Source organism: Aythya ferina (genome assembly GCF_964211825.1).
Source record: "Aythya ferina genome assembly, chromosome: 2".
NCBI classification, from domain to species: Eukaryota; Metazoa; Chordata; class Aves; order Anseriformes; family Anatidae; genus Aythya; species Aythya ferina.
Genome location: NC_140297.1, coordinates 106,762,053 through 106,776,194, shown reverse-complemented (window position 1 = coordinate 106,776,194; position 14,142 = coordinate 106,762,053). Strand labels below are relative to the sequence as shown.

Sequence of the window (14,142 nt, the reverse complement as noted above, 5' to 3'; positions counted from 1 at the left end):
GCTCCTCTTTTATTTATTTTTTAATTATAAGATCACATGACATCACATAATAGATGACACTGAGAAATCAGTGTAAAAAAACTGCAGAAGTTTAGAACATCTCCAATAAGCTATCTGTACAGGCATCACAGCTAGTCAGGTGTTCCAACTAAGCTGGAAAGTATATACTGGTGGGAAATTATCCAAAATAACACAAAGGTATTGTGCTTGATACTTAGGAAGACACATAACTAAATAATAAGACAATCTTGAAGGTACAACCACTAATGCTTTCAACTGTGAACATTTTTTACCCTCAAGTTCACTAAACAGGGTATCAATAAAGAAAGGTATACTAGTACATCTAATTTTAGGCATCAAAGCAATTTCAATGGCATTAAAATCAGGCATGTGCCCCAGGTCCTTGCTGAAGTCCTAATATTCATCTGTTTATTAATTTGCTAAAGCAGGAGAGAAATTGATAACAAATTATTGGATGCATTATGAAGTATCTTTTACCTTTGATTATTTTCTTGTAATCGGTTTATGAATTGCTTGAGATTTACTTGCTGAAAATCACCTCTAGGGTTATCTGTCATGCACAGCCTTCACAACAGAAAGCTTCCTGCTCCACAGAACATCAGCATGCCATCTCTTGAATATGTCATGCATGGTTCAAACTGAGTACACAGTGCCATCCATAACTTTAATGGTACAGCAGGACCCCAAGTGCTTTCTTCCCCCTTGCCGGGGTTTTGTCTGCATGCTCCCAGGGCTGGATGGCTGATAATGTGCTGAGCTGATACATGCTGGGGGATGTGCAAGAAAGCCTCAGCACAGGGATTCCCCTCTCCTTCCTTGGAAAGCTGCCTTCATGCTGGGGGTCCTGCCATTGTAGATGTGTCAGTGCCCACTCTGGTACTTCCCTGACCATAAGCCTGCCACACAGACTGACCCCCCACCTTCACCTCACATTTGCCTCATTGCTGTGGACTTGCTGGGAGCTCACTGGACTGTGGCTGACCTTTATGACCATCTTCAGACCTGACCTTCACCCTTGCATTGCTAAATCCCCCCAGGTGAGAGCCCAGCCTTGACTTCTGGCCGTGCCCCTCAGTTCTCGGCTTGCTGGCCCTTGCCAAGCCACCTGCCCTCACCATTCTCAACCCTTCTTGTCAAATGGGTTTCCTTCAGGCCAGTGACAAGTCCTTCTATTCTCAGAGCTGATTATACAAAAGTCCATGCTTATTCCAGCTAAATATTTTGGAAGAAATCTCCTTTATGGAACTGTTTTCAAGATGCCATATATAAAGAGATGGCTATGAAGACAACATGGAATTTCACAGTTTGGATCCTGTAGCACCCAACTTTGTCTACAAATTAACAGCTGTAGTGTGCAATGGTTTTAGTGAATGGGATGTATATGAGTACAAACTCATATTTTTCTTGAAAATAAATACACATTGTACATTTAAATGACTCGACCCCAAAAAAATCACTTTCTTAAGAGCTTGTGAGGTAGTCAGGGATGTGTTCATGCAAGCAAATGTGTGTGCATGCAGGCATGCATCATTCCATGCACAGACAAAGGGTAGGTAAACGAGCCTCCTCAACCAAGTCTATTGTCTGCAGCCAATTACAAATAGCATCAATTATTCCTGTATTGAGACATGGGCAAAATTTAAGAGAAGAATCCCAACTGGGAGATGAACTCACAACATAGAAATATGCAGGAGAGATGTATTAACTGCTTCACCAACTTTACAAGACTACAATACCTGAACAATATTTTCTCCCTGTTTATTTTACAGTACAGTGCAGCAAGAACATATTTTGCTGTAACACAATTAAGAAGTAACAAACAAGTTACGGCATATCTTTTTAAAGGAAAGGAAAGTTTGAGGTACCCACCTATTTATTATTAGATAAACACGGCCATTGACTTTGGCATGGCTATGAGGTGGGAGATGAAAGTATAAGAATGCATGAAATGACAGTGGAAAATGAATTAGAGAGAGAGAAAAGGAAACTGTTAAATAGGAATGAATGCACTTTCCTGTCTACCAAGAGACATATTGTCATAACAAAACACGCCCTGAAAGCTTAATGCACACCATGCAGTGAAAAGTCTAGAAAGCTTGTAAATCCAATAATACTTAGACATTTAGATTGTATGTAACTTCAGTTAGAACTGCAGGTACTTTACATAGACCACAAAATGAGAGTGCAGCTTCAAGTAACATTATTGTGGACATTTTTTAAAAATAGATATATTCCTTCCTTATCTTAATGCATGAACAGTCTCAGCAACCTTAACATGAGTCTTCAGTTAGACACAAACATAATACCATAACCCTACATTTCAGCTCAGGGATAGATGGAGGAGCTGAAGCTGCTTTCTCTATTAGTCTCATGACTAGCTCATACTTGTTGTGGTTGGTTTATTATGTTTGCTGTTAAAAGGACTGAGTTCTGTCTTCTTACTGAAAATTAAAGATCATTTTCTTTATTTTTTTCTGTTGTAACAGAAGCAGCATAAAAGTAATCTTGAAAGGTAAACTAGCAGTTGAGTGAAAGCTAGTGTTTTCAAAGCAAAAGGGACAACTGAAATTTTAGACATATGAGTCTTTAGTCTGTTTTAGTTTTGCCTGCAACTTTTTTTCTATTTGACTGTTGAACTGTAGCTTGTTGTGCTCAATCTTATCCAGCTTTATGCATCATCAGTACAAATGTCAGTGCAGTTCCTACCCTGTCCTATCCTGGAGGTTTGAATTTTAAAGTCTGCTGATCCTCAGTATATATTCTGCAGAACAGAAATGATATACATGGTAACTGTGACTTTGAAATACTGCAAAATGGCAAATGTAGCACATTAGCTGCATTTAAGAGTTAAAAATATCTAGCTATTTATCTGAAAGTTCCATACAATCTTGTATTACATTTAGACTTAACAAAAAAAAAAAACAAAAACAAAAACAAAAACAAAAAACATTATATTAGCCAGACAAAAAAGCTTATATTATCACAGAATCCTTTTCACTTGCCACTTTGCTTAAGAAATGTCCTAAAAGACCTGTTGCAACAGCAGATGTCTGCTTTCAGCTGTCTCAAGGATACTTACTCCTGGCAAAAATGTCACTGATTACAGAAAAAAATCCACATCCTACACCCTTATTTTCTGATACTAATCTTTTTTTTTTTGTGTGTGTGTGTGTGTATGTGTGTGCGCGCACTCTCGGCAAGACGTTGAAAACATTGTGTCTTTAGTATTAGTGTTCCATCCTCCCAGAATGATGTGATTTTAATTACAGTGATTTTCTTCACACCAGCATTTGGAGAGTAGTAGCTAATATTTTACTATCTTCCATGTATAATAGATTTTCAAATAGTGGTTTCAAAGGCAAGGAGCGTTGTACCATGAGACCAAAGTCACTGGGATTGTCTCAGGGATTTTTTTTCCATTTTATGCCTACTGGATCACACTAGTTGGGAGCTGGCATCTGTTTCTATGTTAGTCAGCGTAGTGCAAAGTGTTTAGGCTACAAAAGAGCTTGTGCAGTTACCTCAAACTGTAGTATATTTCCCCAAATGCCACAACCCAGGAACAACCACTGTTTCTGCTCAGACATCTATGTGGGTTCAGGTATTAGGGCTTGGCTGCCCAGTTCAGAGATGTTAATTTGCATCTGCTGCTGCACACAAAGTCTTCTGTGGGCAAAGAAAGTGCTCACAGAATTTCTGAAAGGACCCTTGAATTTACCATGGGATGTAGCAATTCAAGTAAAACAAAAAGAAAAAAGTATTATACAAACAGGCATTTTAAAAGTTAAGCCACAACATTGTTAGGAAATTTTGTCAAATTTAATTTGTTTTGTTTTTAGCAAATATTTGGCTTTGTTTTTATCAGCTTATGTAAATACAGAAACAGGACAGATTTGTTTTTATGTAGGAGAACGTTTAAGAGCTGAACACAGTAAAAGCGTGAAGAAGGTGAGGTCCCAAAATCATGAAAAAATTACAGTGAAGTTCTTGATGAGATATGCTGAATGTCTCAAAGAGCAAGCATAGCCAAGGACCAGAACCCTAAAGAGTGACCCACAGGTTTGAGATATTTCCATTTATGAAGTTCAACTTTACAAAAGGGCCTAACTATCCAATGTGTATGTGGTACTTGCCAAAGATCTCTCGATCTCCATTTGGCCTTCAAAATAGACATTGAAAAACAGAAGTTACGCAAATTAAGTTTCATTATTTGTTACTGACAGGACTTACAAAATGGCACACAGAAATTAGGAATCTACCCCACAGTAAAAGTGAAAATGACTAGCGAGATAAATACCTAAATATCATCAGTACCTTTGAAAATGTAGCACCAAATGAAGGAAAGCAAGCAAACAAACAAACAAAAAAACACCACCTTCTACAAGTATTGGAAAGTAGTGGAAGAACGATACTTTGGTTGTGGCTTGTTTAGCATGGTTCTGGATGTTAAGGGATACTGATTGTTTTTTCTCCTTTGTTTTTAAACCAGGTCATTATAACAGAAGTAAATAACATCATTTGAAAAGTGAGCACTACAAGACAGTCAGAAACAGCATTTTCATACAGATAGCTCCATTTACTTATTTCTTTACCTGTAAATAGTGTTGTCTTGTTTGCTGGTTACAGCTTTTAAATCAGTGAGCTGGAGGAAACGGTCATGGAAATAGTGAAGATGTAAGATACACGCCAGTAAGAAGGAGGTGGGGATAAAGATGCGTGTGAATAGCTCAGCCACAGAAAACCTTTTTAAACCAAGGTCTTCTAGTCTGGAAAAAAAAAAAAAAAAAAAAAAAAAAAAAAAACAACAACAACAAAAAAACCCACTAAGTCATCTTTTCACACCAAAATCTTTTCCTTGTCATGAGACATTATTACATATCATTAGCAAAGGGAAACAAGGGTTGGTACTTGTTCTGTGTTTTTACATCTTTAAATTCTTCTAAACCAGAAAGTTTTACAATGTATATGTCTTGTATTTGGCCTTAGTAATGTAGAAAGATACTTTAAATGTACAGAGCCAAATGTACCAGCCCTGCCACAACTCTCTTTTCAGGAACCAGATGGGTTGTCTCTGGCTGAAAGTACTGCACTGAAGATCGACTCATATTGCATTTAATTTCTCATGTAAACTCCTGTTGAGGAACGCCCTATACATCATGAGGAGGAAGAAACACAGCCCTCCTCATTAGCAGGAATGCTAGTCCATCTTCATCAGCACCAGACATCCTGTAAATCTACCCTTAGGCTATCCCCAGATCTTGCTCCTATGGTCAAAGAAGGAAAAGTATAGGTGCTGTACTGCTAATACTAGGAAGGACTTGACAGCAGATAGGGAAAAATATGACCCTCTGAGCCCTTGTCATGCCCTTTCTCATCTCTGTTGCTACACCAGTAAACCTACAGCTTCAGAGCTGAGTGCTTAGTCAACTATGTCTGGGAATGGTCTCATGAAGTTTTTCCACTACAAGAAGGAAGAGTGCTCTCAGAGCACATCAAACTCAAAAGTCCAATGGAAAAATAAATAAATAAATAAAACCACTTACTTGCTTTCATCCAGGCCTGTCATGTTCTTCCACAACCCAGGGAAAGACTCAAACTGGTATGTATAGATGAAGATAAGTACCAACATCGTGTAAACAACCACTGACATCCAAAAGTACTTTAAAATCTTTCTCCACCATTCATAGTGCACCTGAAAATCACACATTAAGGAATTTAAAAGAAGCTCAAGGCAAAGACACTGATAAAAGTATTGACAAAGCTGTACTGGAAAACAAAGGCTAAGAATATTACTCTTCCTAGCTGGCCTGAAGTAAACTGCAGACACAAATCCTTGTGATAAAGTTTTTACTCCTGGTACGTATGCACCCAAGCACAGACTTCCATGCAAAAGTGTCTTTTGGGACATGGCCGCAAACATAAAAGCCAAGGGCAGCTTCAGTCACTCAGTTTCATCAACATTAGGTGAAGAAAGTGCAGGAGGAGAGGGACTGCATGCTCCATGGCTGTGGAAGCTGTGTGGACAGTCACTAAAACCAGTGGTTGTGTAGGATGTGCAAGGTCCAAATCTTTCCCATACAGTTTCCACAGTTTTCAGTCATGTGGGGTGGAGTCCCACAGGCAAAGTGTATCATATATATTATCTAATAGCATCTAATTTTTGTGCGCTTTGCCTGTCATTATGACCAAAATCAAATGAGAATGTCTTAATCAACCCATTCAAATGATCTTATTACTATTATGTTGTATCTAACTAAAAACCAAATACACTGTTTACAAATTCTATCCAAGCTACTTTACCACCAAGTTAAAGGTATGAAACACTGTATTCAAGGACAAAATTCAGTTAAAACAGTCCTCACTTACCTGGTAGAGGGCCACACAGAACAGGAACAGTACCATATAGATGATTTTGTACATGACAATTCTACCCTCAAAGCTGACAAAGAAGAACATGCCCCCACAGACGTAAATCCAGTACTTGATGAACATAGCCATCACCAGCTTCCCCAGAACTTTCATAATATCCTGTTCATCCTCATCATCATCTTCCTCCTCCTCCTCCTCCTCTTCTTCTTCTGCCACTTCTCCCTCTTGCAACTCCTCTTCTGCAAGTACAGAGTTACATTTGACCTCTATTTTGGGGACTTTAATAAGAATCAAAATGGATGGAAAGTAGAATCTCTGCACACAAAACAGAAACTTAAAGACACTATTAACAACAAAAGACTGTATTTGTGAATCACTGTCATGCTTCCAGAGCAAAGAATTTTAACTTTATATGAGCCTCAACTTGCTCCTAGAGCTATACGGTATATTGCTCTATGGCCAAACGCCACTCTTCACTTTGTGATACACAGGTAGCTGTAGTGGAAAATTGGAGCCCAAGGACTGTATAACAGATAACAGACAAAATACTATCCATGGGACTAACCTTACTCCCAGGCAAGAATCTTTTAAACTGGAAAACAAAGAAACCACTAGCACCACCAGAAAATCTCTCTTTTTGAGTTTAAAGGGATGAATGTCCTTAAGAGAATACTGTGGTTTCCTCCAAAAAACCACAAGCGAGAGAAAACTTTAACACAAAATCAAACAAGCTTAAAAAATATAAATGCTCCACTAACATTTTTTCAAAGAAACTACCACTTTTCCAGCTTCTTCTCCTGTACCTAAATGACTGCAGAAAAGACCAACTGCTTTTGCCTTACGTGGAGGTCAGGATTCCCCAGTTATTCACCTTGAGAGGCTTGTGGATGGCAGGGTAGGTGTTCCCCTGAGAACAGGTACACATGTACCAGGTACACATACCCAGGTAACAGAGCTTGTCAAGTTCACAGCATGCAGCTGTAATGTTTTTCTTCACATTGAGAACAATATTGAGACTTCACCAGTATTGCCCACTCCTTTTCTTCCACTCACAGTCCTTTCCTCAGACTCCTTCTTTGTTCTTGCCTTTCAAATCCTTGCAGTGTCCAGCTCTGACACTGACCAGATGCTTTACTGAGCCAAACACTGTAGTTAATCAAACAGGAAACTAGATTACAGTCTGGCTTTCTACCATTTCAGTGAATTGAGCTGATTCAGATCAGAATCCAGAGAGACAGAAAAGGGCAACAAATATTTGGGAGAAGATGTGCCCAGTAGCAAAAGAGGGAACAGGTCACTGAGCTGTTGGATTAGCCAAAAATGCAGCTGTCAGCTTGGCTCTCAGGTATGCTTTTGGTTGCATGAGCCCCCACACTGAAAATATACATGCTTATTCTCCCACTGAAATCAGTAGTTTAACTTCTGTTTTTTTTTTTTTTTTTTTTTTTTTTTTTTTTTTTTTTTTTGTACAAATCTTTATGGACAAGCACAACAACTTGCAAGGAAATTAATAACTGATTTTTCCTCTGGAAACTTTTCTCCTCTTGTGGTTAAACTCCCACAGCAACTCATCTGCTAGTTTGAGTTTGGGACATGGGAATAAACTGATTCTTAAAAAAGTTCCATGGCATTTTTCAAACAAGTCATTTCATGTATCTTTCATAATTTGCAGTTCAACAGTAAAGAGAATTTTCATTTGTTTGGATTTTCTAAAGTTCAAAGCTGTTTTGTTTTTATAACCACTGAGAGACAGTCGCACATAGTTTTGTAATATCTTCCTTAGTACATATCTTGCTAATTAATTTCTGCATTAGGAAACACAATAACTGAAACTTCTATTGTGACTGAAGGACTCTAATAAATTGGACATGGCTTTACCTTTTTCTTCATCTTCTTCACTTCTGACTTTGACCTCAGATAAAGTAGCTTCTTTCAGCTGAAGTGCTTTTTGCTCAGTGAGGTGTTGCCTAAGCAGTAGCCAGAAAGTAATCGTGAAAAGGATCTGCAAACAAAAATCAAAATGAAAACAACAAACTAATTGTAAAACCTATATCCTGCTACTGCAAACATGTCTTCATAAATTTTGCATGCTTTTGTTTTTTCCGTCTACTGGAAAATAGAAATAATGTCATAAATGTCAAAGTGCACCTTTGTGGAAATTGTCATTTAGGAAACACTGTTATTTAGGAAACACCCTGCATTAAACACAAATTCATTTCATCCAACCTGGATGGTGTTATGGTTTTATGATTTGCACTTTTCTATTAACTCTTCACTCTGCATCTTTTCTTATACAGTTCTATTCTACTCTACCTTATACAGTTCTATTCTACCTTATTCTATTCAGTTTTTAATTCCCGTCTTTAAGTTTAAGGACCTTCTCTTTATATATTGCCTGACGTAATCTCCATCTGCCCATTTTTGTTCATTTCCTCTTTCTGAAGAAGCACTGGCAGGTAAGTGTATTGTCAATAGGTTTGGTAAAGCAAGAGATTTAGGAGTTTTGGTACTTTCAGTGCTTAAGAGTAATTAATTTAAAAATTAAAAAAAATTCTTTGTGTGTCTTGAAGTTACAAAAGACATAGCCAACTGAAAGTGCCTTGCATATGAGATGGCTTTTAATTCTTGGAAGAGATTGAAGTTGATAACTCCACAAAAGAAGGATACCTTAGAAATAAATACATCTCTTTAATGAAGAGTGCATTTTTTTTTGTTTTGAAAAAAAGCTGAATTCAACAACTTTCAATACTTAGATACAGCCAAAATTCAGGAAATGGCACATTACCTATCAAATTCTTGATTTTATATTTACATTTCGCAAAGTTTCTATAGTGGTGCAGAACAAGGGCTTATTTCACTACCTTATAAGATATAAGAATAAAATCTCAGGCAGGAAACATGTAAAAGCCAACTAGTTTGTATGCAACAAAATGACAAGGTCAGTAGCATAAAGTAGAGCTCTCCTGTTTTTCATCTAATATGCAAGTACTTCATGGGAGACAGGTAAAGTCCCACGCTAGCAATAGCTGCTTTCTCTGGCACTGTGGCTAACACTGAGCTGAAGCAGATCCTCAGCCTGTGTGAATTGTCACTGTTCTTCCTCCAGATAAACTGCTGGAGCTCTGATTTTTGAGACACAAATGTTTGATGTTGTAAAGTACAGATTACTCTGCCATGACTTGCTCCACCTCACTGCTTCATTTACAAGGTCCCTTATAGAGGTCCCTTCCAACCTCAAACATTCTGTGGTTTTGTGAGATTTGCTGAGTGCATTATATTCAGCCTAAAAAAAAAGCAGTAGGCATTTTCTATTATTTTTTGGGGTGTGGCCAAATCATCATACATGCACAATGGTTTCCTTTCCTGACACCAGCTAGTTTTATGTAAGATACTTGATTATATAGCTAATAAGAAACTATGTCAAAGGGGCTGACATACTAAGATCATTAAAACTCCTTGAGAGATTTACAAAGTCATTGAATCTATAGAATTCATTGAGCTTTTAGCTCTCTTACTTAACTATTTCTACCTTTACAGGTGAAATCATACAGTTTTTGCTAATTTTCAAATGCATTAAAGACCAACAAATGGTTGTCCAAAGGCACTGCCAACAAGGGAATTCACTTGCAGAATCACTGTGAATGGTAACTAGGAGGCATAAGGGAAGTAATTCACTTATCTCAAGGGAAGCAGTGCCAACTATCTGTACTCTCTGAGATGCCCCTCTTGGGTATTCTATGAAAAAACTTCCTAATTATGCCCATTCCCTCCCCCAGTAGCACTTCCGCCAAACACGTTGCATTTTGTAGTGCTTTCAAGATATCTTTGAAAAAAATCTATCATGCAGTGAGGTCAACAAACTCTTGTTACTGACATGAAATGGATTCCAACTTCAGTGGCAGACGTACTGCTACTTGTGACAAATCCTAAAGGTGTGAGTAATACTGGTAACTGCAATGATACCACAATTCCAGTTGCCATCACGTTCAAAGACAGACCTGACATAGCATGGGTGACCGAATACAACAAAATGCCATGGTAAATAAAGGCACTAGAACTATGAGTGTCAATTTAACCACCCACAAGTACTGAGTTTCCTTCTTTTTCAGATCTTCATATAGCCCTTGCTTTGTTTCCCACTACAAACAGTGGGTGTGCCAGTGACTACATAGGTCTGGGTTTATGTTTTTGAAAGCCAGAAACATCCATGTGCAATACTTATGCTGAAGGGTTCTGAAGTAGGTGAGACAAAGGTACAAGAGGCAAGACTTAAGAGGATAAACATTTATCTAACAAATCTAATCACATCTATTTTCGACCCATTTTATAAAGCCAAAATTTCTATCTACTATGTGTTCTCTACAGAATTGTCAAGAGAACCTATAAATATGTCTGAAACATTTGTTTTGGTATTAGCTTTATGAGTAAGAAGCAAATTTCTCAACAGCATTTTTAAACTACTTATCCTTTATTGTATAACTGCTACCAAACATGGTTATATCAAATACTGAGGATTCTTAAATGTAAAGTGATTCACATTTTCTGTCACAACATATTCATTCTGTGTTTTCATAAAAAAATCTCAGTGGTTTGTAACACTTACCTTTGATGCCAACTCCCCAGGTTCCTTTCTTTCTAAAAAACCCGATACTTGAGGAAGCTCATCATTCTTGAGCTCAATACTCCATATATACTGCAATGTTAGCAGTAGATTTGCATAGAAAACCATGAATGGTGAAGTGATCATGGCATATTTCCTTCGGTCACGAATCATCCACAGTGTACAAGACCAGATCAATAGCACAAAAGTCAACCAGCTGTGATATGTGATACTCCATGCCTTATGAAAAGAAAAAAGAGGGAAAAAATGTCCAAGGATTCATTCAGGAACAATGTTGTGGCATACAGCCAGTTACACTTAACTTATGCTTCTCTGCTTAGCGCACGTTTTCATTGTCATGAGGCTTGCATCCATATTAATCAGCTATTGGGCTAGCTACTGTAAAACCCCTTCAAAAACATGCTGAAAATGGATTCTTAAGAAGTCCACAGCTGGGGGGCAAATCCTTCTTTGTACATTAACTGCACACTGGTAAGGTTTGTGACCAGGCTCACTGCTTTTCATTACACCAAATAAACAGAGATGGAAAATCCAGGCTAACTTTAGGGCACAGAGGACCTTCTTGCAAAACTAGCAACAAAGAAATCAGCATAGCAATAGCAAAACATATTTGATACCTGCTTACATTCAAAGCCCTTGACAGACATAAAATTATGCTGGCTCCATACTGTTCTAGCTTTTATAGAAACAATTTAAGATGGAAAGCTAAGGTATTTACACAGCTAGACTGAAAAATAGCTAGTCTACACTAACCATGTTGGATTGCCTCCTATACTTACAACTAGATAATGTTTTAAATAGTTTGCAGAAATCAGTTACTGAAAACTACTCTAGTAAAGAACTGGGGGAAAGGATTTTTTTAAGTGCTTTTGTTTTTTTTTTTTGCTAACACTGTTATTGATTTAGGACTAAATTCAGCTATATGCTGGTATAACTGGGGAATAACTGTCAACATATTTTAATTTCCCTTTCAATTTAAATTAAAAAATATGAAACATTAAGAATACATCAGTCAGACTAATCCATCCGCCTTGGAAATAATGTTTTGTAAGAGTATGTGAAAAACACTAATATGCTACTTCTTTCTTCACATAACAGAATGTAACTTACACTGAGGAATCCTTGGCTATGGAGTAAGTGGAACTTTCATCAGATTATACCATAACGGAATTCATAAATGAATTTGGGTCGAATCATAGGAAATAGAGTTATATCACAAATAGAAAAAGCTAGTACTGCTAAACTACTAGGGAAGGGGAAGGGGAAGGGGAAGGGGAAGGGGAAGGGGAAGGGGAAGGGGAAGGGGAAGGGGAAGGGGAAGGGGAAGGGGAAGGGGAAGGGGAAGGGGAAGGGGAAGGGGAAGGGGAAGGGGAAGGGGAAGGGGAAGGGGACATTGTGGCAATATGAAAACAACTACTTGTTAATGTTTTAGAATACATGAAGCCAGATCCAGATTCTGCACAAGGAGTCTGCTTTTCCTGTCAAAGGACAGTAAATAAGGTGTGAAACTATATGCAAACAAAAAGTATCCAAACTAATTTATTTTATCATTTTTAACACAAAATTCAGCCAAGAAACTTTATGGTTAATTTCATCAGAGTGGAAACATTTCCAAAACAGTAAAACCAAAGCTTGCATTGGTAATATAGACAGAGAGCTAATTACTAAGCTGAAAATTTGCTACAGTTCAAGATACTTGCATCAATTGGGCTTAAAAGCAAACAACAACATTGAAAGAAGAAATAAGGGTGGTAAGTAAAACAATAGCAAAATCATGTTTGTCAAAAAGTTGTATTTTCCTTGAGACCATTCTGTATCCATAAAGGAAACCAGGCTTTCCAGATCTTTTATCTCAGAGAGTACCAGATGCACACTTCAATCTGAGTGGAGCAACAGCATGACGATACTGCTTATAGAGAACCTTTGGAATCACTAAAAAAAACCTCAGCCCCAATTGCTTTCTTTCTCAGTCCTGGAAATGTGATGTTTTATCCAGAACCCTTCATGTTGCCCTATTGATAGATCTATAACTAGTCTGGGAATTATTCATCAATAACCTAAACTGCAGACACTATATCAACATATTCTAGGCATGATGCAAACACTTACTGAAAACCAACAGATGAAATTACTCTCAGGAAAACACTGAGAAGACACATCTATTTGTAAAATCAACAGCATTATTCTTTTGTTGCCAATACTTACCATCATAGCTATCAGAGCACAAATGTAACTTTGTTTCATGATAAATTGGAACACAGAGACAAGGGCATGCAATTTAACATCTTCTTTTTCCTCCTGGGTAACTTCTTCTTCTTCTTCTTCTCCTTCCTCCTCTTCCTTTTCTAAGTAGAAAAAGAAATTCTTATTTGCAGTTCATACTGGCCCTAAGACTACTGTATGCACTTTCTCCAGGTGAGTAACCCTGGAGTGATTTCACTTGTAATCACTCTAATAGCTACTTCTATATCCTTAGCAAGCTCAAGATGGGAGCCAAACAAACTAACAAACCCAAAACCAAAAACCAACCGGCCAACCAAACAAACAAAAAAACATTTGAGCACAGTAAAGCAACACAAAACCTGCAGTCACTGTGTTGGTTTGCAAAGAGGGAAAGTATTTTAGTTAGTATATGTCTACAGCCTTGTTCACGAAACTGCCAAGTGGTAAGCCATCATTGTAAGTTGATAGCAATTGTTTAAACTTCAACAAGCCAGGGAGCTTACTAAAACAAAAAATAAATGCAAGAGGCAGTAAACTGAGATACAGAAAAAGAAAATATAGAACTAAGGGTAATTCCCACGTAATGCTTTTCACTACCTGACATGTCATCCGAAGGCTCCCATTTGTACTGTGGTGTCGAGTACAGGTCTGCTTTGGCTGGACCATTTTCTAATGGCAGTGTGGGGTGGATGGTGTGATAGTCAGAAGGGTTCCCATTCACTGTTACCAGCAGAACCTACCAGAAGATGGGAGAGAGGCACTGCTTTTAGGGCAGCTTTTACAAGTGTGAGACTCCTATTTCTGTGCTTTGCTTTACCATGGATTGCCAATGGTAAAGGAGCTGAACGAGTAACTGTAGTTGGCTCTTTCCAAATAAACTGATAGTTATAGTCGTGTTGCATGCAAAA

At 37.8% G+C, this 14,142-nt stretch overlaps 1 protein-coding gene across 19 annotated transcripts in view; it reads right to left on the bottom strand.

Moving 5' to 3' along the window:
* The window catches only part of PIEZO2 (piezo type mechanosensitive ion channel component 2), a 432,356-nt gene that overhangs the window by 77,384 nt on the left and 340,830 nt on the right, over window positions 1-14,142 (bottom strand). For 17 of the 19 annotated variants that reach the window (XM_084508371.1, XM_084508373.1, XM_084508372.1 and 14 more), the window contains 7 exons: window positions 13,832-13,970; window positions 13,217-13,356; window positions 10,994-11,230; window positions 8,269-8,392; window positions 6,388-6,629; window positions 5,565-5,713; window positions 4,614-4,787 (listed from right to left, as the gene is read on the bottom strand). In XM_084508371.1, coding sequence (XP_084364497.1) covers window positions 4,614-4,787; window positions 5,565-5,713; window positions 6,388-6,629; window positions 8,269-8,392; window positions 10,994-11,230; window positions 13,217-13,356; window positions 13,832-13,970 — 1,205 coding nt within the window. The remainder of the gene's footprint in view (window positions 1-4,613; window positions 4,788-5,564; window positions 5,714-6,387; window positions 6,630-8,268; window positions 8,393-10,993; window positions 11,231-13,216; window positions 13,357-13,831; window positions 13,971-14,142) is intronic. The other 2 variants (XM_084508366.1, XM_084508365.1) reach the window with 1 other exon arrangement.